The sequence below is a fragment of the Balearica regulorum genome, chromosome 1 (assembly GCF_011004875.1).
Source record: "Balearica regulorum gibbericeps isolate bBalReg1 chromosome 1, bBalReg1.pri, whole genome shotgun sequence".
Classification (NCBI taxonomy): domain Eukaryota; kingdom Metazoa; phylum Chordata; class Aves; order Gruiformes; family Gruidae; genus Balearica; species Balearica regulorum.
In genome coordinates, this window is record NC_046184.1 from 63,785,813 (window position 1) to 63,807,640 (window position 21,828).

Consider the following 21,828-nt stretch of genomic DNA (forward strand, 5'->3'; position numbering starts at 1 on the left):
TTCTAACACAGACAACACCCATGGAACCAACTTGGATCTCCCTGCTCTAACAGATCTCATAGCCTGTGACCAAGCTGTGAATGTATGATTTCTTCCACTTCTCAAAAGCATCAGGACAAGCCACTGCTAAAAACAAGCATGCCCCTAAAATGACTATGGGTAGGAGCCAGGATGTAGTTCTTGCATTCCCATTTGTGAGGTGCAAGCAGCACACAACTTTTTTTTTTTTTTTTGCAAGCAAACCCAGCCAAAACTCCCATTGCTTTCACTGAAGCTACAATTTTACGGACAAGGGGTACTGGATGTTCAGCATTTTTGGAAATCAGATCTTTTAGATGCAAGATAAAACATCATTCTTCAGTATCAATTTAGGATAAGCAGCTATCACTTTCAGATAGCTTTCTTCTCTCCTGTTCTGGCTATCCTTTTGACAGGGTGGCACCAGCACCACCACCACCACCGAGAAAGGCACAGCCAGGGTTTTACAGAGATGTCTGTAAGCCCATTAACTGCTCTTGTTTATTGCCTCTGACACTTCAGAGGTACGGTCCCTCTCTCCCGCTCCTCCCCCATCTCCGTGCTGGTGGCTACTACACTCTCCTGCAGTCCCCATTTCTACTGGGAGAAACTTCTGGAGAAGTTTCTCTCTGAGGACCACTAGGAAAGATTTTGCATCACCTGATGATAGAGAAAACTACAATTCAGACACCTGAAGTTCCCGCTCACATTCTGAGAAGTGTCCCTGATGGACACTTCAAAGGGTCTCTTCAGCACAAGCTCAGCATACTGGAAGTTACCCATCTTTGCACCTGCCTATCCCTTGTATCCTTACCTCATATGGCCGGAGCTGGGGGGCCGTGCTGTTTAGGCAGGAGGGAGTCCATTGGCTGGAAATGCTGACTTTGACGTTACTGAACGTCTTTCTGGAAGCATGGAGCAGGGAGTAACTGCCAGAAAACACACAAGCACAGGTTGACTAAATCTTCTTTGGAGGTCAGGTAGGAAAGGATGGGACTCAAAATACAGATACGTGCTGTCTAAGCAGGCAGAAGAGCAGGGGACTGGCAGTTTTGGCGCTAGCAGTCAGCAGCAGGAACCCCCAAAATTATGGGTAGACACACTGATTTTAGTGGGGAGTTGTGAAATAGGATCTTGACTGGAAAGGACCTCCTGTTTTATTTTCAAAAGAGGAAGTGACTGTGCAACAACAATTAGGTACCTCAGGAAAAACAAAAAGAGAAACAAAACCCACAACAAACAAGAGAAAGAGAAGAGGCACTCATTTGGCTAACCACAGTTACAAGAGCTCTTCCAGAGACAGGTTAGGTATCAGTGGCAGTATTGCTGTGAAGATCAGAGGATATCAGCAAGGCAAAGTTTGTAAAGAGAGGCAGTATGGTATTCCAGCTGTTGTCAGCTGGTGTAACAAACAAGGTTTCAACAAACAAATCTAGTAGACCTTCAGATCTGAAGCAGTGACCTCTCTGTTTTAGAGGCCTGTCCACCCTCTGCAAACAGTACTTTCAGGAGAGAAGAGGCCACCAGAAGCATTGAGAGCATGTTCCATCAGTCAGAACAGGAACTAAATGAGTTCTGAGCATCAGAGTTTGCTTTCTTCCTCATTTCAGCTAGTTCCTCCTCACACCCATCCTTCTGCAAAGGGTCACTGCCGGCTTGGCACAGTCAGCCTCACCTTTGGTGAAAGTCCTGTTTGTGATTGGATTTCCCAGGGGCATAGCACACTTAGCTCCACTATTGTGTGACTCCCAGACTAGTTGGTACTACTAGCTTTTAAGCTTGTTTTCAAGGCTCACAGCCAAAGGTTAAAACTATTTCCCTACTTCATTCTCCTTCTTTGGACACGCCCTCACCTCCCCAAATACGATGAGATGAACACTTCTCTGTGCAGAGATAAACTCAACCTACCTGAAGAAGGTGAGCAGGAACACAACAATATGATGGTGGGTGCAATGGGACACAAGGCCTCGGTTTGCAGGCTGCCTCCGTAAGCTTCCGGGGAAAGCCATCCTCCTGGCTGTCCTACCCCTGTTCCCGCCCTTGGCCGCAAAGGCTGGATGGTGCTTAGGTCATTTTTCTCCTCACTTAAACAGAAGGTGGTGGGAAAGGAAGAAAAAAGAAAACATATTTGAATTAAAACACATGTATAAAATACAGCTGTGTTCCCCAGACAACTAGTATTCAGCAGGAAAAACTCTATGCCATTTCTTCCCAATTTGTTTCACATTGCTACCCATCTCATCACCTGTACATTCCTTGACACCTTCTATGCCCAGAAATGTCTTTTATTCCCATTCGCCCAGTACTCCTGTGGTTATCCTCCAACCCATTTCTTTTTTGTTCCCCTCCTAGCAGATGCCTCGGCAGTGCCCATCACCAAATGGGTTCCCTCAGGATCCAGTAACTTCCAGTGTTCCCATGCTAAAGACCATTTTGCACCTTTTACATACATGGTGCATGACAGAGTGGTCATAAATAAACTAACTTTCCTCTGCTACCTGGCTGGCTATAGTGAATATAGTCATGAAAGCAGCATTTGGTTACTAGTGGGGAATGGTTTTGGGTCTGCCTCTTTAAGATGTTGTTGAAAGAATATACCCAAGAGTGGACTTGGACAGCTGGAAGAAGGAAAGTAACTGTGAGGACAGTGATGCAATCCAACAGCTAGACACCCTGCCTATTCATTCTCATGCCCTACATTATAGCTCCATCTGTCACTAACTCATTAGTACAGCATGTGCAAAGTCATACTTTCCTGTCCCCATCTGTAGGGCATAGTGACATCTGCCTAAACTTCTATATACCAGACATTATCAGTACTGAGGAAAGGCTATGTTAGACACACAGTTTCTCAGCGCTAGCTCATGCCATACTACCCTACTCCCTCAGCTGTACTGGTGTGGCTGAGGAGCCGTTTCTACAAACCAAGTCAGAGAAACAACCCCGCTGCTCTCTCCAATCCTCCCTTTTATTTTCTTGGCAGAGATCTTTTCAGACAGATTTCCCTGCCACAGCTCACAAAGGCAGGGTTGAAGGCAGAACTTGATTCTGTTCACGCTAGCTGGCTTAAGACAGCTAGACAACTCAGTTGGTGGGAGCTGCGCCTCCAAGAGACATTCAAACATCACACACATTCTGAATGCTGAGGTAAAATAAGCCACCATCCCTGTTCCCCCAAAGGATCAGAGCTGAAATAAGATGGAACATAATGCCTTTGTGTTCTTTCATATCCACAGGTGCTTTTTGTAATGATTTGTAAATCTGACATACAATTTTTAAGTTCAGCTTCATAACATCACTTGGAAAGATTAGAAGTCATTGCCCAGGCTCCCTCTTATCCAAATTTCTGCCCGTATTTCACAGAGACTTCTGCTCTTCCTTCTAATAACTGTTAAAGATTTCATCAAGACAACTTTCACTGTAGGAAGTCATCCTTTCCTGTTCTCTCGATGATGCATGCCTTAGTGACAAACAGATGCCAGCTACTACTGGATACATTAACCATCATGGAAATCGAGGCCACATCTGACCTCCAAAACAGAGCATGGCATGGAGATCCTCTGAGTAATAGCGACCCAGCTATTACACTTTTGAGACACTGGAGTCATGTGTACCCTACACCACACTTGAATGCCTCCACTCTCATCCAGGATAAACACAGCAAGCCTATACAAGATCTGAGACCATATGCATCTATGCAGCCCAGGTGCAGCTGAGCCACGCTCCCATTCCTCCAGGTAGGACAGCCTGCCCAGGTCCAGCAGCGCTCTCTCGTAGGAACATGGTTCTAGGATGCTTGGGTGTGCGCAAAGGGAAAAAAAAAGCACCTACAGCTGGAGCTGTGGGAAGGCAAGGCTAAGCCTGGAAGAGGCATCTTCATAAGTAGTCTTGAAACTACATCCATCTAAGGTCCCAGGCTGTTCCTCAGCATCAATGAATGAAAACTGAGCACCCACACAAGCATCACACAGTGCTACTCCCTTTCAGGCAGCAGCAGCAGAAGTGCTCAGGGCTGTTCCCCGCACAAGCTGCATGGAGAAAGGAACTTGAAGGCACTCCAACTTCCCAGCACTACGGTCCTTAAAGGTTTGTGAACCACATGGGCTGTTGGTCAAACACCAGAGCTTGTTTTCCTTCCCTGCCTCTCCCACCAGGCAATAGCAGATAACAGAGTTCTCCTGAGGAAAGCAAAACACTGCCAGTTGTGCAACACTGCGGGAAAAGTTCCTTCCTTGGGTAATCAGTTTGCAGCCCGAATCACGAGATTTACTACTTGCTTCATGTCAACATACGCAAATATAGACCTTATTTGTCTAAGATACCAAGTCTTTTTAAAAGCAAAGACCTGGTTTTGACCTTAAAGTCACCTAGTTTCAGTAGTAAATGCTATAAAAGAAAAAAAAATAAAATCTATTCCTCAGAGCTTTCCAATCTCAACTAGCCTTCTAGAAAACAACCTTCTGGCACAGGACTGCAGCTTTCACCTTATTTACAGTGTAGAGATGAGTATGAAAGATTTTGTTTTCCTTTTTTTCTTTCTTCATCCTGTCCTTTTTATATTCAAAATTGGCATTCTCCCTAGGCTAGAAGAGTATGCATCCAGGAGTTTATCCTTACAAATTAATCTTCTAATTATTCTGAGAACACCACATTAAATTTGTAGTGGAGGGGGGAGCAAAAACTACAAGGTAGGACAAACCACAGAACTCAAGGCCGTGAAGCACAAGCTTTTAAGAAAGGAAGACGACTGCTTTTAGGGTGTTAGACCACCTTGTCTGCTTGTTTAGCGCTATTTATTTTCAGCTAACTGGTATTTTGAATAAGCTTTTGTTAAGCTTTCTGCATTTTCCCTTATCCCTTCACTTAAGGTCAAAATAAAACACCTTAAGGTCAAAATAAACTTCCTTAATACCACCCTGTCGCCCTCCAAAGCTGACAGGAAAGACCAGATTTAACATTCCTGGGACTTCCAAAGTGCAAAGCAAACAAACGAATTTTTTTTTTTAAAACAACACTCTTTTATGCCGCCTTTCCAAACGGACAGAAGAAGAAAGGCACAGGCCCTTGACAGCTGGCACCCACCACAAGCAGACGGCCCATCACCTGAGCGCCCCAGCTGGATGCTGTTCGGGAGGAAAAGGGACTCCTCCGAGCACCGAGTCGATCCGAGCACGGTCACGCCAGCTGGGGAGGCGACAGGCTGACAGGTCGCTCCCCGGTAACCCAGCTCCAGCCAAGGAGACCTGGGCTGAGCGGCCCAGCCCGGCCCGGAGCACAGGCCGCGCTCCCGCCGGCGGGCACGGCTCACCTGAGACGGGCTCCGGCACCGGCTTCGCACACTGCCCCGCCCCGCTGCGCGGCTGGGCTGGGCCGGTCGGGCCGGCTCCCCCGCTGAAGCGCCGAGGCAGACGATGAGGACGCGGCTCTCTCCCCTCAGCAAACCCCTGCCTGGGTCCCGGCGCGGGTGGCCCAGCGGCCACGTCCTCAGCGGGGTGGGGAGCCGAACCGACAGCGACAGGGCATACGCCAGCTCCACCGGAACCGTTACCCCACCACAGCCACTAAACCACCGCCCGCCCCGCACCCCCTATCCGCCTTTCCCCCTCCCCGCCCCAGGGAAAACCACCCGCCCCCACATACCGGGCCCGGCGGCCAGCACAGCCCTCAGGAAGTCAGAGGGAGGTGGCTCTTCCGGCAGGAGGGGGCCCGGGGGCACGGCGGGAGTTGTAGTCCGCCCCCCGCCGCCGCCAGGGAGGGCCCTCCGGCTCTGCCCCGGGGCGTCCCGGGCCCCTTGCCCGCCTCCCCCCTCGCAGGGGGCAGGGAGCGAGCGGCGCCAGCACCGCTCCCCCAACTAAGCCCGCGGGGCAGGGCGGGCGGAGGAAGAGGAGGAGGAGGACTACATTTCCCGCCGGCCCCGAGAGGGCCGGGGCGGGTACAAAGAGGGCGCTACCTGTCCTGGCAGGTGAGCGCCAACAGGTGAGCGGGCGGCTGGTGGGGACGGGGGCTCCTTCCCTGGGCCCTCGGCCGCCGTGAGCGGGGCCAGGGCGGCGACTCCCTCTTACTGCCGTGTTCCCCCGCCGCAGGCCTGCTCGGGAGCCGCGATGCCTTTCTCCAGCTCTGGTGCGGATGATGCCTTTGACTACCTCTTCAAGATCATTCTGATCGGAGACTCCAACGTGGGGAAGACCTGCGTGGTGCACCGCTTCAAGACGGGGCAGTACAACGAGAAGCAGCAGAACACCATCGGTGTCGACTTCACTGTGCGCTCGATGGACATTGACGGCAAGAAAGTGAAGGTCGGTGGCCAGAGTGAGCTGGAGCCGCTCAGTGGGCAGTACCTGCTGCACCCCATTACCCAGTGGGTCGCCATTCCTGTGCAGGGGAGCGGCAGGATGCTCGGTGTCCCCTGCTCAGCCCTGTTGAAGGCAGCAGGCAAAAGCCAGGTGCCTTCCTGACCAGGGGTGCTGCTGAGGGGAGCTTTTCCTCAGGAGGATGCCCTGGGGGATGCAGTCACCCTAATTTCAGTACAGGCTTGCCCTCGTGGGCTCTCTGGATCTACCTGTGGAGAGGGCTGACATTTTGCCTGCAGGGAGTTCCTTGAAAGTCAGGTCTGGTTTGGAGGGGAGGTCTCTTCTCTCTTTCAGAGATGTGAGGGTTTGAGCTGGGACACTGAGGGGGGAGAACCCTCTAGTTTGCAAAGGCTCTGCTTTGATGCATGCTTGATCTGAGGGAAGATGAAGACTTGCAAGGTGAACATTGGAAGAAATTGTTAGCTACAACTTACCTCCATGCACAAAGTTCAGACGCCTGCCCTTTATATAGTTCTGCTTTGCCCAGCCTCACATCAGGGCTTCTTGGCTCTTCTTCCTTTCCTATTAAAAGGCTGGAATGCTCTCTATCTTTTAGTACAGTTGTGGAAATTGGGTTTCTTGGCCTCTTGCAAAGCTGCGTTTATGCTTGCAGCTTTCTCTTTGGTCTGTGTAGATTGTGTTTACAGGCATGTAAATATCTCTTCAGATGTAGAGAGGGTAAAGGCACGCTGTGGGTGTGGCAGAGTGAGCTGGGGCAGGTCTCACTGCCTTCTAGATGAGGGGTTTCAAAAGCATAGATGCTGATGGCAAACACCTAGGAAGTAGCATTTGCTAGTCTTTACAACTTCTATCCTTTCTCTTACAGATCCAAGTGTGGGACACAGCTGGTCAAGAACGCTTCCGGACAATAACCCAGTCTTATTACAGGAGTGCCCATGGGGCCATCCTTGCCTATGACCTTACTAGGAGGTCCACATTTGAATCCATTCCTCACTGGATTCATGAAATTGAAAAGTATGGTGCTGCAAACTTGGTCATGATGTTAATTGGTAGGAATCTAATTTTAAATATTATATTGTATAGCTTTTTTTAATACATGTATAAAACCCCCTCACTTCTTCCCTCGCCCCCTACTTAAATAATCTATAAACTATACATTAAAGAATGCAGTTGTAATTAAAATAGTTCAGAAATTGTGTCAATTTGACCGAAGCTTAGAAAATTATTAAAGTCACAGCCTGGTCCTGACAGGACCAAGCCCATTGCAGACAGTGAAACTTTTTTACTTGCTCCTTTCCTGCTGGAATAACACAACAAACTTGCTGCTAGTCTAGCAAGTGGGGACAACCGTATTGAGGTTAGAATTGCAGTAAGTCTGACCCTATACTCCTGATGCGGAGGAATTTAGCAGCTCAATAATTCAAGAGTAAGGGGAATGCACAGAGCAACACAACTCCTCGGTCTCATCTTTCCTCTCTGTTCTTTTGATATGCATGTCCATTGCTCTGTAATGGGACTCTGATCAGGTAAGACAGTAGATGGAGACATGGCTTTTACAGAGCACAAAGTAGTCTGCTTGCATTCCTCCTCCTCGTTTATTCCACTAGCATTCAAGAAACTTTGCCCCTTGAGGAAAGGAATGGGTAGAAATTTCTGAGAATGGAGCTGGCAGGAAGCAGTGTGGTTCTTTCCCATTTGTGTTTCACGTTCTTATTGCTCTTTCCTCCCCCAAGGAAGAAGCTGCAAATGAGAGAACTGCTGTAGTAAAATGACAGCTTTTATTTACGTTCCACTGCTTCTGCCTGTTCCACTGTGGCACCGTGCCGAGTGCACGCTGGCCCTTGAGGATAGGCAGTGCTGAGCCCCACAGCACAGCAGGCGTGGGACCGAAGCTGCTGCTTGTGCTCCTAGCAAATTACTTACTTTGTCATGGTGGTTCTTCCTGTTCTTCCTCTGAAGAAACAAACACATTCTGAAATTCTGTCCTGCATGTAACTGCAATGCTTGGAATGAGTAAGGGGGGGGAATATTAAACTTTGGTAGGGTTTTTATAACTTTTCTCATGAATCTAAAGAACAAGACCTATCTGTGTGTGTTAGGGCTGGTGGTGGTTGTTGTTTATTTGTTTGGTGGGTTTTTTAAGAAGTTCTGAAATTGGTAAAAATAAAGCTTTTGTCAAGGATCCAGCTTGATCTTTTCTTCCAAAGCTGGTGCTGTTTGCTTTACTTACTGTGGCAGGAAGGCTTTGTACATTTAATTAGATGTAGTTATTACATACACCTTTCTAGTTTGAGGTTAAGAAGTCTAACTTTCCCATGTGGAACTGAAGGAGGAAAGAAAGGGATTCTTTTTAAGAAGGCAAATAACCCTCAAGCAAGGTGGTTTTTTTGCGGGGTTGTGGTTTTCTTTTGTAGGCTGGGTTTTTGGTGGGTTTTTTTCCTTTTAGAAAAACTGAAAGGGACTTAATGGGGGGGTGGGTGGGCTGGTTTATATATGCTTCAAATTAAATACCTGAATTTGATGAAAAGTTGTCTTCAAACTATGAACATAGACTTCAATCAGGTACTGCATGTACCAGAACTGATGATAACGCCACACACATGCTGCAACTCCTTAAATATACAAAGGTATTTTATCTGAGGTGTTTCATGACTTCTGACAGGGTTTAATTAAACTGTTTCAAGTAAAAGTTTAATCTATACATGCAGAAACTTAAGTATATATTTTAAGTATTAAGGTAGCTGGTGTGAATTCTTGTCTTTTTTGACATCATCTTAAAATGACTGACTTAGGTCATGTTAAAATCTGATTTAACAGTTGAGCAGGTTCTTCCTCAGTTTTGGTGTTTGTTTTTTGTTGGGTTTTTTTTTGAGGATATCTGCTTTAGACTAACAACATCCCAGATCTTCAGAGCTAAGCATCCACTTTGAGATGTGTCAAAGTACCTTGACAGTAGCATAACACGTGTGGCTTCCACTGAAGATGGCCTAAACCTTTATGCAACGTTGCTTTGGTTTACTGTGTGCAGTCACTATAGCTCTGAGATTTTTAAGTTGTTGTTTGGTTTAATATTTAACTTAAATGCTGCCTAATACTTAAAAACACAAGGGAATAGGGTCCAACAGTTGCTTCCAAATAATCCTCTGGCGCCGTTACCTACAGCAGTAATTGAATGAACACAGGGGTTTGGATTTTTGTTTGGTTGGGTTTAACTCATTTTATATCATCATATGATTAGTTGCAGTTTTGATCCACATTCTATGTTCATGGCTCAGATCTTGTTTTTTTTTCCAGTAACTCTTATTCCTAACATAATACCATTATTTAACAAAAATTGAATTAATGTAATGTACTGCATTTAAAGATGAATTTTTTTGAGAGACTAAATTATTGAATTATCCATTTGCCTTCTTTTAAGGGAACAAATCAGATTCTGTGGATAAGCGCCAAGTGTTGTTTGAAGATGCCTGCACACTAGCAGAGAAGCATGGGCTCTTAGCTGTACTGGAGACATCAGCAAAGGAAGCTCAAAATGTAGAGGAGGTCTTCACGTTAATGGCTAAGGAGCTAATAGCCCGAAACACATTACAGCTTCATGGAGAAAACCCTCCGAACAGCATCTATCTTGATTCCAGGCCAGTGATTGTCAGTCCAAGTGTGGAGAAGTCCCAGTGCCTCTGTTGAAGAGAGACTTCAGGAAGAACTTGGAAGTAGTCATTCTTCTGAGGCTGTTTGATTTCATTTTATTCAGTTGATGAAAGTGTGCTATGTCGCCTCAAGCTGTCTCTCCAATATCTCTACCTTGCAGTTTGGCTTCTAACTATCTCCAGAGATCCTTGTTGCTGTTGGCAGCACAGGTTGCTTTGAACATGGCAGCATATACTTTAACACGAACTTCTGAGCTGAGAGGACTCAGGAAGCTGCCAGCCCTTGCCTTAACCAAAGAGAACTTAAAAAAAATTATTGCCTTAATTATATCCTTAAATGATTTTCTGACTGTGTCAGAAGATAAATTCGCACCAGAGCTCTGCATTGATTTGACCCTTCTAAGCTATGTTGTTTGTTCTAGCGCAAGCACTTTACTCTTTGCCAGTAGCTTTAAAAACTCTGACGTGTGCTTGGACAGCACTAATCCATTGCTGCTTAAACTTTGGTTTAGGGGTGGTCCTGATGTCAGGTGCATGGCCACCCATTCCAGGGAACATAATAGAGTATGTGATTTCACATCTCTACTGATTTCCTCACCAGACAGATCAGGAGACATCCCTGGGGTCTCATAGCAGGCAGAATATGATACACGAGGGGCCCAGCCTTCTTCCTGGGGTGAGAAAAGTTGTCTTTTATTTTCTTCTCTAATTATACGAATTGTTTCCAGTAGTGATCTCTGTCTTACTAATATAGACTTGCTAGGAGTAGTGAAGCTTTGAAGGCATGAGTAATGGCCTAAATCAGTGCTGGGGTGAAAGGACTTTTGGGTTTTTTTCCTCCTAACTTTGTCTTGCTTTTGATGTGCTGATTTTAATCGAAAACCTTCTGTAGTTTGTGTGATGGGCCAAAGACAGCTTGAGAGTATGCCTGTAGATTTTCAAGGGAGTGTGAAGAAGTGATTGAAGCTCCTGTAAAACTCAGCAAGGGGTAAGATGGTTTAATTATGCAACCTCACCTTAAAGCAGTAAGGGAATGGTATGGAGCATACCAGAAAGCTACCCCTAGGCAAGCATGTAAGCTGCTGCCGTGGACACAACATCTTGGTAGCAACAACGTTTTGTATAGTTTCTAAACACATGCTCTGCTTCTGGGGGCTCACTGCTTCTGTGTACTGAACTGAAAAGGTTTTGTTTTGTGTTTTGGTTTTGTGTTTTGGGGTTGGGTGGTTTTTTGGGTTTTGGTGTTTTGTTTTGTTTTTTTTTTCCCAGTAGATGGAAACAGAAGGAGAGGGAGGAAAGAAATATTATATGGAGGAAGTTTTTTGACTGCAGTCCACATGTACCAAAGTGCATTGCTTAGGTAGTTACTGTTATGCTATGAACTGGAAATCAAACTCTGTAATGATAAAATACAGTCTGGGTTACATGCAAAGAAACCCTGGGAAGGCTGGTATGCTGCTAGCTTACCAGATGGCAGTCTGCCCATGTTTCACAAGTTCTGGAAAAATAGGGAAAAACATGTAGCAAATATTTCTGGAAAATCTTGTCTGAGAAGCACAAAAAATAAAGTAGAATGAATCACTAAGTCTTGCAAATATTTCTAATATCATTAATGCTTCCTCTGGCCAGGTTATTTGCTATGACATGCAAAGAGCAGGGGTTAATTCAGCTATGTATAGACTGAGAAATCTTCCATGCTAGCTGCTAAGCCCTCTGCTATAACCTGCTCTGGAGAAAGCTCCATCTTCTTCAGGCATCCTCTTTCTGATCTGTTTACTTTTAAAATCTTAATTTCCTCTTGATTTGGTACTTACCTAGTAGTTGCATTTCAGCTTGCATATTTAAGCAACAATAAACACCGTAACCTTTCAAAGTAGCTGAACAAGTAGCAATCCAGCTTCCAAACAACTAGTTTCTATACCTTGTCACCAGGAAAACAGTCAAACATAAGTTTAATATTCCTTCATGTTTAAAATCCAAACTACTCCCAGTAGTAGTTTGTAATGTAGCAGTTTTTACTTTTTTCTTAGTATCCACACTTATACTGCTAATAAACTTTGTTCTATTTCAGATATGCCAGAGATAGTATTTGTTGCAAATACTAATCTTCCAGGTGACCTTAACAGTATTGTGTTCACCTCCAGTTACACTTTCACTATCCAAGAATTAGAAGAAGGATCTTACCAGCAGAGTATTAACCTTTGTATGGCTCATTGGGTTTACTGCCTTAATTAGTTTACTCTATGAAGTTATTTTGCTTACCCTCAGCACAGAGGCTTCTGCAGGCTGATGCTCTCTTAACTGCCCAGCACTGCAGGGCTCTCGCTCTTCCCTGCCTGCACACATGGAGCTCCTTGCAAAGTCCTTCACTGGCAGAAAGCTGTGCAACACGGGATCTGGGAGAACAGGATTTGGGATTGTGCTTTGAGCTGCACTCGTCCCTTTCCTTTAATGGGTTCCTTATGCTCTTTCAAGAAACTAGTCTTAAATACTTGCCCCTTGTGTAATGACAACAGGAGTGAGACCTCTTTTGGTAGGCTCTGTTTGGCATCTTCAACAAGCCCTTGGGGCAGTTATACTGAGTGGTTTCCAGAGTAATTTCTTTAAGTTGTCCTCAGGTGAATGAGTAGCTAGCTGCAGCAGTTGCTAAGAAGGAGGTTCTTCAGAGTATATATTAGTAGACAGTACTATTCATGAGGTAATATGCAAAGTAAAAGAGGAAGTAAGTATAAACTTAAAAAAATCCCTTCATAGCATGGTATTCTAGACTGTATAGACTGTAAGATAGCAACCACTGCATTAAAAAACAGTCACAGTGTAACTTCTGCAGCTGTGTCTTCCCCATCAGGGAGCAGATGGAAGCACATGGCTATGACAATGCAAGTTAACCAAAAACCATGTTAACTGCTATGGAACCTTATATTAACGTGTTTGTTCCCCCAGCATCATATGCAAATCTAATGTGCTTCTTGACAGCATCATAAATAAGTGTAACTTACTTAATGTTGTTTACAATGCTATTCTAAAAACTACTACTGCCCCCCCAGTTTTGAGAGCTGCATGTCCAGCTTGAAGATGAGCTTATTTGTTAAATTTTTGTCTACTTGGAAGAAGTATTTGAATCTTAGCTGTGGCACATTACTTGCCTTGGTATCACAGCCATGGAAGATGAGACTGAAGCAGCACCTATCCACATAACAGGGTAACACACACACCCCACCCCCACCCCCCGAAGTATTTTAAGATGGAGCAAACTCTTGACACATCCCAGAAGGTGAGTGGCTTAAAAGCAACCATTAACTGTAACCCAGTGACGTAAAAGGCAAATGGCACCACCTCTGTGGTCAAGCTTTTTTTCATACATAGGGGACAGGCTCTTAATAACAAAAGCTGAGATTCTGATCTAATAATTGCAGTTAATGTTTAAGTATAGTTGGAAAGGAGGGAGAGAAAACAATTTGCAGGCCCTGAGCAGAGAGAGAGAGGGCTCTATCCTGGAGCTTCCTTTCAGGAAGGAGATGCATGCCTGTGCTTTTGGACAGCAAAACTGAAGCTTCCCCCCAGCCAGGTGAGCACTCTAAGCCCAGGCACTGCCTAGAGGTGCCCCTTGCCAGCTGCAGGCTGCCTAGAGGCAGATTTTTATGCGTATCAGTTCCCACACCCCCACTCAGCTCCAGACAGGGTGCTTTAATACTCATTACTCAATGTACTGACTCATGAAGCCATTTTCAAGCACCTCCCAAGCAAGTGTGTGTTACTGGAACTACGTAAAATGGGCAACACTGGGATATCTGAGTTCTGTAAGAGTAGTTTTAGACAGGCCAAGAGCCTTTTAAGAGTCCTGTAACTTTTAACAGGAACTTACAGTTTGAGAGACAGGACTTTTAAAAGTCTTTTAAAGCACTTTTTCTAGTGCTGCTGTTCTGAATTCAGCTGCCTGCACAGGCTCTGTCTATGCAATCACATCAAGCTGGTGCCAAACAGGTGTTGACTCTGGCTTGACTGAAAATGATAAATAGCATACCCACAGTTAACAGCAACAGCAGCAAGTAGGGGCAGAAATTTCGCATATTTGCAATCCCACATTTCCTTGCTACAGCTGTGTCCATGAACATCACTACTTATTACAGTTTTCACTGCCAAGTCTGTCTAGTTTTGCTTACCCTGAAGTGAGGTTCACCACAACTACAGTTTAGTAATTCCCCCTAATGCTAGCATTAGATTAAAGTTGACTTTGTAGCAACTTGATCCCTACAGCACAGCCCTGTATTATATTTCAATCCTAAAGGACATATGGAGTCCCTTGTTTTAAGCTGGTGCAGCATTAATAATTCCATCTGTACAAGTTTTCTTCCAAACATGAGACATTCCATACCTCACCATATCTTCTAAGCAGAAATGTTTTGTACCTGCTGTAGCAGGAAGGAGTTACTTTGTTACTTTGCACCCCCTAAGCAAGATTACAATAGGCCTCAGGCTACAATCAGGAGAGTGCTGTGCTACTGCAATTTGAACGAAAGCAGCAGAGGTTTTAAGAAGTGCTCTTTGCTTGTATGATCCCACTCCAACCAACTAGAATGGGCAGCAGACATATTTTGCATTTACCACAAGATATAAAATTTTATATCAAACCACACATATATATTCTTGCATAGGAGTAAAGTCAAGGCACTTCAAGTGAAAGCATGCATCTTTTTCTAGATTTGTTTCAAAATCAGGATTTTGCTGGTGGAAGTTTATGGAGTCTTTATACCTTTTTCACCTTGACGCTACTCTCATTGGCCTCTTCAGTTTCTGTGCGTCAGGTAGTTGCTTAATGAAAATGTAGCACAGCTCAAGTTGTCACCCTCCTTATTTTTACATAAAAAGTTTGCCTTAATTGTACTGAATTTATTCCTGTTCTTACAGAGGAAAAGCATAGCAGCCTACTAACATACTTTACTGATTTCAAAGGCACTACTCTTTTCAGTCATTCCAGTTTGGGGGGATCATAGTGCAACAGGAAGCTTAGAAACATAGAAACAGGCTTACCACCAGTAAGCTTTCCAAACTGGAAGTGACACATAGCAGTACTGCTTGATGACAAAACACATGCAGCTCTTTAACAAGAACCACAGCACCCTTCAAAGCAAGAGCTCAACAGAAACTACTTGTCACAATGCACTTGACTACATCACTCACCCTGCAGCTAGACAAAACAGCCTTCACCAAAACAAATCACTGATTTGCATGCTCAGCTACCCCTGTCGCAGAAATAAGGCTTAGAAGCAGCAGCGTCAACCACTATGCCACACATACACCACACACAAAGTAAAACATGCCCTTTCTGACCCCTTATGAAGGAAAGCTGATGCATGTACTCTGACTGGTACATTTATTATGTTTTTGCATCTTGCCACAACAGATCTTTGTTAAACTTATGTTTGAATGCAGCTTTCCAATAGGATGTTAACCTATGTTCACTATGTACAGGAGGAAAGGCTAGTTCTACTTCAAAGCCTTTCATTTTTTCCTGTTTCTTCCCGCTTCAGTTTAAAATGTCAATTGCTCAAATCAAGCTCAAATCCTTTTCTCCCTCTGCTACTTGCCTCTGGGGAAAAAACCAAACACAGTTTAGACTGTTCAGTTAAACTTTTCTTAGTCATATCCCTCAGCATCTGAATATGTTTCTAGTAGTCTTCTTCCAACTTAATGTATTTCTGCTGAAGAACATTTTTTTCTGAACACACATAGGCTTAAAAAAGCATGTGGATTCTCAGGAAGTGGCCTGTAGCAATGCTTGGACTTGCTGTCTAAACAGCATTACAACAGGAAACTATCCATAGAATATGCACTGCAACTGGCTTTGTACAGGACAAATAAAATTAATACCATAGAGAAAGCAAGCCACATCTGTTCTCACTAACAGCCCCATAAATTCCTTCTACAGTTCAATTGTCTCAGCTGTCTGTTCAGAACGTGTTCCTTACGTTACAGGCTCTTTGCCTTAGCCAAGTTAAGATTCCGTATTAGCGTGACACGGTTCTGCATGAGTTGAGAATAAGCGACATAAATGCCTTTGTATTTACAGAAACACACACAAAAATAATCAATCAAGCTGAAACGCAGAAGCTTCAAACTTAAAAGAACAGACAGACTTCTTGTTTAATTTTTTTTTTTGATTTTTTTATTTGGGAAAAGTGCTTCTTACAAAAGGCAGCTGCAAAACAATACGTTATAGACCTCAGAACAATTTCTCATTCCATTTAAAAGTGAAAGGAGAGGCAGTCTAGGGGACAAGAGCAGCAGGAGAACAGATCACGGGGCATCCACAAGTCAATAAAAAACAGCAATAATGTAATGCGAGGTTAAAATTTCTGTGCTGGGGCTTTGGTGGCAAAGTAATTTCTCAATGCACATTACAGCCAGAAACTGCATGACTGCCTTTGTAAGCAGTAACTCACATAAGCTGAACAGCTTTACCAGGCATCCTGCCCAACTCAGATGCCGTGAGGCACACGTACCTCAAACCAGCTGAGAGGCATAGCGATTTCCTAGCAAAGCTTGCAGCTTAAGTGGTTACACCAAGTTCTAAAACTTACAGAGCAATAAAGCTAAAGGGGCCTCTCTGGTGTTCCTCTGACCCCACCTTGGCTAACCGGATTTCTGCTCCTGGACAACCCTAATCATACACATGAAAGAGAGCTGGTGTACTAGGGAGTGCCATCTATTAAGTTAAGCGATAGTAAAGATCACTGCCACAGACTGAGCTGAGACCACTGAACCAGTTTCATGTCCAATTGGAGGCTAGATTTCATGCACCAAGAGGGGATGAAAGATGGTTTTGTTATTTTTAACTTACACAGAGTCTCCCCATCCTTGAGGTCCAACTCTACATTTATCTGTATATACACATAGAGAGTTCTCCTTTCACAAAGACATTTTCCTTTCATGCTAAACACAGTAAAAACCCAGAACGTTCACACCTGGTTCTGGTTACACAGTAGTAATAGTAATGTGCAAGTAAACAAGAGACCAAAATCACAAATGAAGATGTGTACATGAGGGGGCTGGAACGGAGCTGATGCCAGAAAGAGAGTATTTGTATCTGGCCTGAAATCAGAAATATTGGTACAAAGACAGAAGAGAGGCCATCAGCCAATTTACATCCCCACTGCATGGCCACTGCTCATTTTTGTATCTGGGCTCTTCAAAATGAGTGTGGAAGTCCTGTAAACACTTTAACCCTGGAACTGGGTGAACTCTGTTGGGTACACAGATGAAGCAACAAACCTAAGCTAACTGTTTGACAGTTAAATTCATTTTTACAAAAACTAACATTTTAAAGATTTATTTCTTGTTATTCATTTAAACAGAGGAAAAACAACACTCCTGGGGTGGGAGGGGATGGGAAGAGACAGACCCTGGGTAAAAGTTATTACAACAGCACCTGGAATTGATCGGCCTGCCTAGGAGAAACACAGGCACTGCCACAACACCACAGGTAATAGCTACTGCCTGAAGCCAAGACGACAGTCCACACTCCACTGACAGGTGCTATAGATCCAAGTCATAGTAATCTTCCAGCTCATCATGAAACAAGTCCCACTCATCCTCGGAATCCGTCAGCTCATCGTCACCTCCTGCTGCCAACAGCATAAGCAACATCTCACCAAGCTCAAAGGTCACCACCTCATCCTCATCGGTCTCAAACGGATCGCCGTTCTCTCGCTCCTCGATGAACTCCCAGAACCGATTCCTCCGCTGGGCCTGCAAGTGGAACACAAGTATTTCCACAGGTGACCAAGCGGTACGAGGTTGGAGTCTTCCCAGAGGCTGACAAGATTCAGCCCCCAGTCTACTTTCTGACATGCAGGAAACGACATTTCCTCATTCAGGGAGATACTAACCTTCAGTAGAATTTACCCTTACACACCCATATTAATGCTGCCCAACATTTCTACTTCAGTAGGTTGGTGTACTAGGAAAGTTTTTTAAAGCCACTCTTTCCATCTTGGCCTCCAGCATTCACAAACTTTAAACCACTGCCTCCTTCAAATTCCCCATTACAGAGGTCTGTCAGAAGTGGGAAAAAAAGTCAACACTTCCCTGTCCTCTTCTCAAGGTAGTTGATTTAACGCACACCCCTCTTGCACTCTCTCTCTATAGAAAGGACAAAAACCAGCAGCACTGACCCGGTATCTACTCGATGTTCCCACTTTGGGTCTCTGTGGCTCCTCTCGGCGGCCATCAGGATATGCATGCTTGTAGAAACAGTTTCCTCCAAATGGACAGCTCCCACGGCCTTCGTCAAAATACCTGCATGGCTTGTTGCTGGAAAGGAAAATATCGTAACCCTTACTCACAGCAGACCCCAACCAGACTTCAGAATTGCATTTACCTGTAGCCCAAAAGGATCTGAGGTACCATTTGGAGCTGAAGGTATTTTTGTCAGTATAACACCTACACACAGAAATGACGTATTACACAATGTGTGTGGGTCGATGCATGCATAGGGACACTGATGGCTTGCAGCGCAGCAGCTCATACTACCTTACGGCTACACCACTGACTTTTTGTGTCTGGAAGGGAAAGATTGAGGTCAAAGAACATAGGAATAGCTTCACGACTCTGTGGTTGCATGCATCTGTGAGCAGATAGGTAAGGATGCATTTCACATGTGGTGGTGGAAACAAGGTGTGAGAAGGCTCGACATCAACACCCTTCTTATCCAGGTATGCCTTTATCTCTACTGACTCAACTTGACAAAAGGCTGCAGTGCTCATACCTCATTGCCTCCTTGTATTTCTGAATGAGTTTCTGCTTCTCTTCCTTCTCCTCGACCCAGTACTCACTTGGAATGACAAAGTTAGATGTGATCCGACATTCTGGGCAGGACCTGGGGAATGAACAGACTGTGCTGCAGAATTCCACATTACAGGGCACTCTCTCTCCTCTATAACAAGTCATGGCATATATCTAAAGACGTATTGCACCCATATACTTGCTGTATGGGTTTTTCAATCTACATTCTCTCCGACACATGAAGATAACCTAAACTATCCTCTTAAAGAACTCAATGGCAATGGCAGCTAGTCAGCTTGTCTCAGAAAAGCTTGAAAAAAAAAACACTTCACACAGACTCCTTTTTCTTTAGAATTAAATAAATTTATTTTGGTTTGATGTCTGTATTTATTTCACTGGAACCTTGTTGGGGTTTTTTTAGAACAGTCTTTAAATGGAGAAATGTTTTGTCAACTGATTAATGAACTAGGGCGGTAATGAATTAAGAAGCATACATTCTGAACTGGTTAATCTGTTTTCAGATTCCTGGCTGGGCGTCCAAAGACTTAAACAGTAACCACTGGACAATATGCTACTAAATAAACGAAAATTATTTTCTACCATTAAGTGAGTTTTGCAAACTAAATCCATATTAACCAAATCAGAGTGTAAATGTTATTCCTAACAATTATTTTACTTCCAAACTAAAGTTAGTATGCATTAAATGCAGTCTCTGTGCAGTCTGCATCTGGAAGTCTGTTGCAAGTTGTCACAAGTTACTACTTTCTTCCATAGTAACAAAGCACAATCGAAATGGGAAAGTGCCTCACTTTATAATCTTGCTCTCAAATTGCTTAGCACTCCTCCACTTGCGGATGCACTTGAGACAGTAAGTGTGGCTGCAGTTGGAGAGGATCCCAAAGCGGCGCTCACTAGGATTAGCTTTCTCATACACCACCTCCATGCATATCCCGCACACCATGTCTTTACTACGCTGGACGGCAAATGAAAGCTCCATGTCCTTCTCGTGAGCTTCAATGCAAGACTGAAAAGGAGAGACAAAGAAAACAACTACAGAGACAACTGGTCACCTGATGAACTTGAAGCAGGTTTTTAAGCTCAGTTTTACTCTGCTGTTTTGCATAATGAATGGAGTATGAATAAGCTGAAAAATCTTTATCCTAAAAAAAAAATAATAAAATTTTGCTCAGATAGTAGGGAACAATCAGTTCCGAGTTCAAATTCCTTTCTTCAGACATTGCTTTTAAACATGAGAAAGGCAATCTAAAAGACCATCCAGTTTTACTAGGCAAAGAACAAAGCTTTAGTATCTTTAAGCAGACTGCCCTCCCAGCACAGATAAGGAAACGCAGCTGCTTTTGAATATGGCCCTGACAGGAAACAGTCCAGTTTACAACAGGAATTTCATTCACTGCTTGACCTGCATGCATCTTCAAAAGAAAGGGAATTAGTGACAAGTGATTGCAGGGAGCTAGGAAGCAGTAACTTAAAGCTGTTTAACACCAGACAGTTGTTTACTTACCTTTATGTGCTCAGATCTCTGCGCAGCATCAATTGGATGCAAGACCTGCAGTCCACACATATCACACACATCCCCATGGATATACACGCAGTTTTCTCCATAACGACATTCTCCTACTGCAGCGTAGGGGCACAGCTCCTTCTTTATCTCCACATCCACTTGCTGCTTTTCGTATTCTTCCTCAATCACCATTTCCTGCAAGGGTGCTTCAGCGCAGGAAGGAGCAGCTGGGAATAAAATTAACAACAGTAAGCAATACACTCAGATTTAGAGCACGGGGAGTGAGAACACATCGTTTTAATGCAAAACAATCCTTGGGTAACCCTGCTCAAGTTATCCAAAGAGAATAATACAAACAACCAAGGTTTATTTCAGTCCATGTTTTACACACCCTCAACCTGAACTAAGAGTTATTTTCCCACTCAAGAAAGCACAACCAATTTCTTCATCCTTCAACCCAGACAAGACTAAAGCTATCAAGGTTTCAGTGGTCAGATTCAGATCCATTTACAGGCTAAGTAGGCACTAAAAAAAACCCCAACTCATCAGTCCTCAGCAGCTTAAGTACATTTTAATACAAACTCTGGTTCAGCAACAATTAAATAAGGCTACAAATCTCTCACTGCTTTAAGAATCAATTCCACATTGGCTAAAGTTAACAGGCTTTTCCCCAGAAATTACACAGCTGAAGCAATTAAAGGTGTATCCAGCATAACAAAACACTAGTATGGCAGCACCACCCAGCAGTTCCTTATGTGCAGGTTAATTAGCATGTTGTTGCTCAGCCTGAACAACAGACTTTCACTTCTAGACTCCCATGCATCTGTATGAATGATACAAAAGCTGTGTCCACACCTTTAACTAAATCTATTCTAGATATTAGCCAAAAACTCTATCCTGAACAGATATCCAGTCTATCAGTCAGACACATAAACCTAGCTTTAAGAAACTGAAATTCAGGGCATTCTCATTGCATTCTAAGCTAGCCATCAGTTTTGCAAAAGCCTAAGCAAATTCCCTTACCTAATTCTAAACTGAACTGAAATCTGTGTCATTTTTCTTCCCCATTTAGACAGCTTCTGCTGAATAGACAGCTGCTGCTTCTCCCTGTACCTCTTGAACATATGCTTATCTGTGTCACCCAAAGCCAAGCAGGCTTTTGAGACCACTACATAAATAGGATGCTAAACCAAGTTACAAGACAAAAGCAGTCAGTCTGAAACTGAAGATACAATAAATGCAGCAGAACAACAAAGCATTACCATGTTTAGAATAAACACCAGGAAGAACAGCAACTGGACTTCATTTACATAACCATTAGCTATTACAAGAATAAAAAGTCATCTATGCTATAAGAAAGTATTACTTTTATAAACTGTTCGAGCGCTAGATTTAGAGAAGTAAGCAAAAACTATCAAAGGCATACTTGGATTAGTAAAAGACAGACTCCTTCCCAAAAACAATCGGAGGCTGCACGCTCACAGAGTTTTCATCCCCATAGAGCAAAGAGACACAACGAATAGGTATCAGCTGTTAAGCTTACGAA

At 44.0% G+C, this 21,828-nt stretch overlaps 3 protein-coding genes across 7 annotated transcripts in view; 1 reads left to right on the top strand and 2 right to left on the bottom strand.

Annotated features, from left to right (window-relative positions):
* SLC37A3 (solute carrier family 37 member 3) overlaps positions 1-5,775 on the bottom strand; it is a 25,425-nt gene extending 19,650 nt beyond the window's left edge. The window contains exons 1-3 of one of the 2 annotated variants that reach the window (XM_075755520.1): positions 5,659-5,775; positions 1,927-2,102; positions 833-947 (exon numbers count right to left, since the gene is read on the bottom strand). In XM_075755520.1, the coding sequence (XP_075611635.1) occupies positions 833-947; positions 1,927-2,027 (216 nt within the window). In that variant the 5' untranslated portion in view covers positions 2,028-2,102; positions 5,659-5,775. Of the gene's footprint in view, positions 1-832; positions 948-1,926; positions 2,103-5,326; positions 5,587-5,658 lie in introns of those variants that run through there. The other variant, XM_075755529.1, reaches the window with a different exon arrangement.
* Positions 5,762-21,828, top strand: part of RAB19 (RAB19, member RAS oncogene family) — a 22,749-nt gene continuing 6,682 nt past the window's right edge. The window contains exons 1-4 of one of the 3 annotated variants that reach the window (XM_075755589.1): positions 5,762-5,980; positions 6,102-6,314; positions 7,195-7,378; positions 9,748-16,814. In XM_075755589.1, the coding sequence (XP_075611704.1) occupies positions 6,120-6,314; positions 7,195-7,378; positions 9,748-10,013 (645 nt within the window). In that variant the 5' untranslated portion in view covers positions 5,762-5,980; positions 6,102-6,119 and the 3' untranslated portion in view covers positions 10,014-16,814. Of the gene's footprint in view, positions 5,995-6,101; positions 6,315-7,194; positions 7,379-9,747; positions 16,815-21,828 lie in introns of those variants that run through there. The other 2 variants (XR_012835874.1, XM_075755576.1) reach the window with 2 other exon arrangements.
* MKRN1 (makorin ring finger protein 1) overlaps positions 17,269-21,828 on the bottom strand; it is a 20,570-nt gene continuing 16,010 nt past the window's right edge. For both annotated transcript variants that reach the window (XM_075755553.1, XM_075755544.1), the window contains 5 exons: positions 20,283-20,509; positions 19,570-19,784; positions 18,744-18,854; positions 18,151-18,289; positions 17,269-17,725 (listed from right to left, as the gene is read on the bottom strand). In XM_075755553.1, the coding sequence (XP_075611668.1) occupies positions 17,513-17,725; positions 18,151-18,289; positions 18,744-18,854; positions 19,570-19,784; positions 20,283-20,509 (905 nt within the window). In that variant the 3' untranslated portion in view covers positions 17,269-17,512. The remainder of the gene's footprint in view (positions 17,726-18,150; positions 18,290-18,743; positions 18,855-19,569; positions 19,785-20,282; positions 20,510-21,828) is intronic.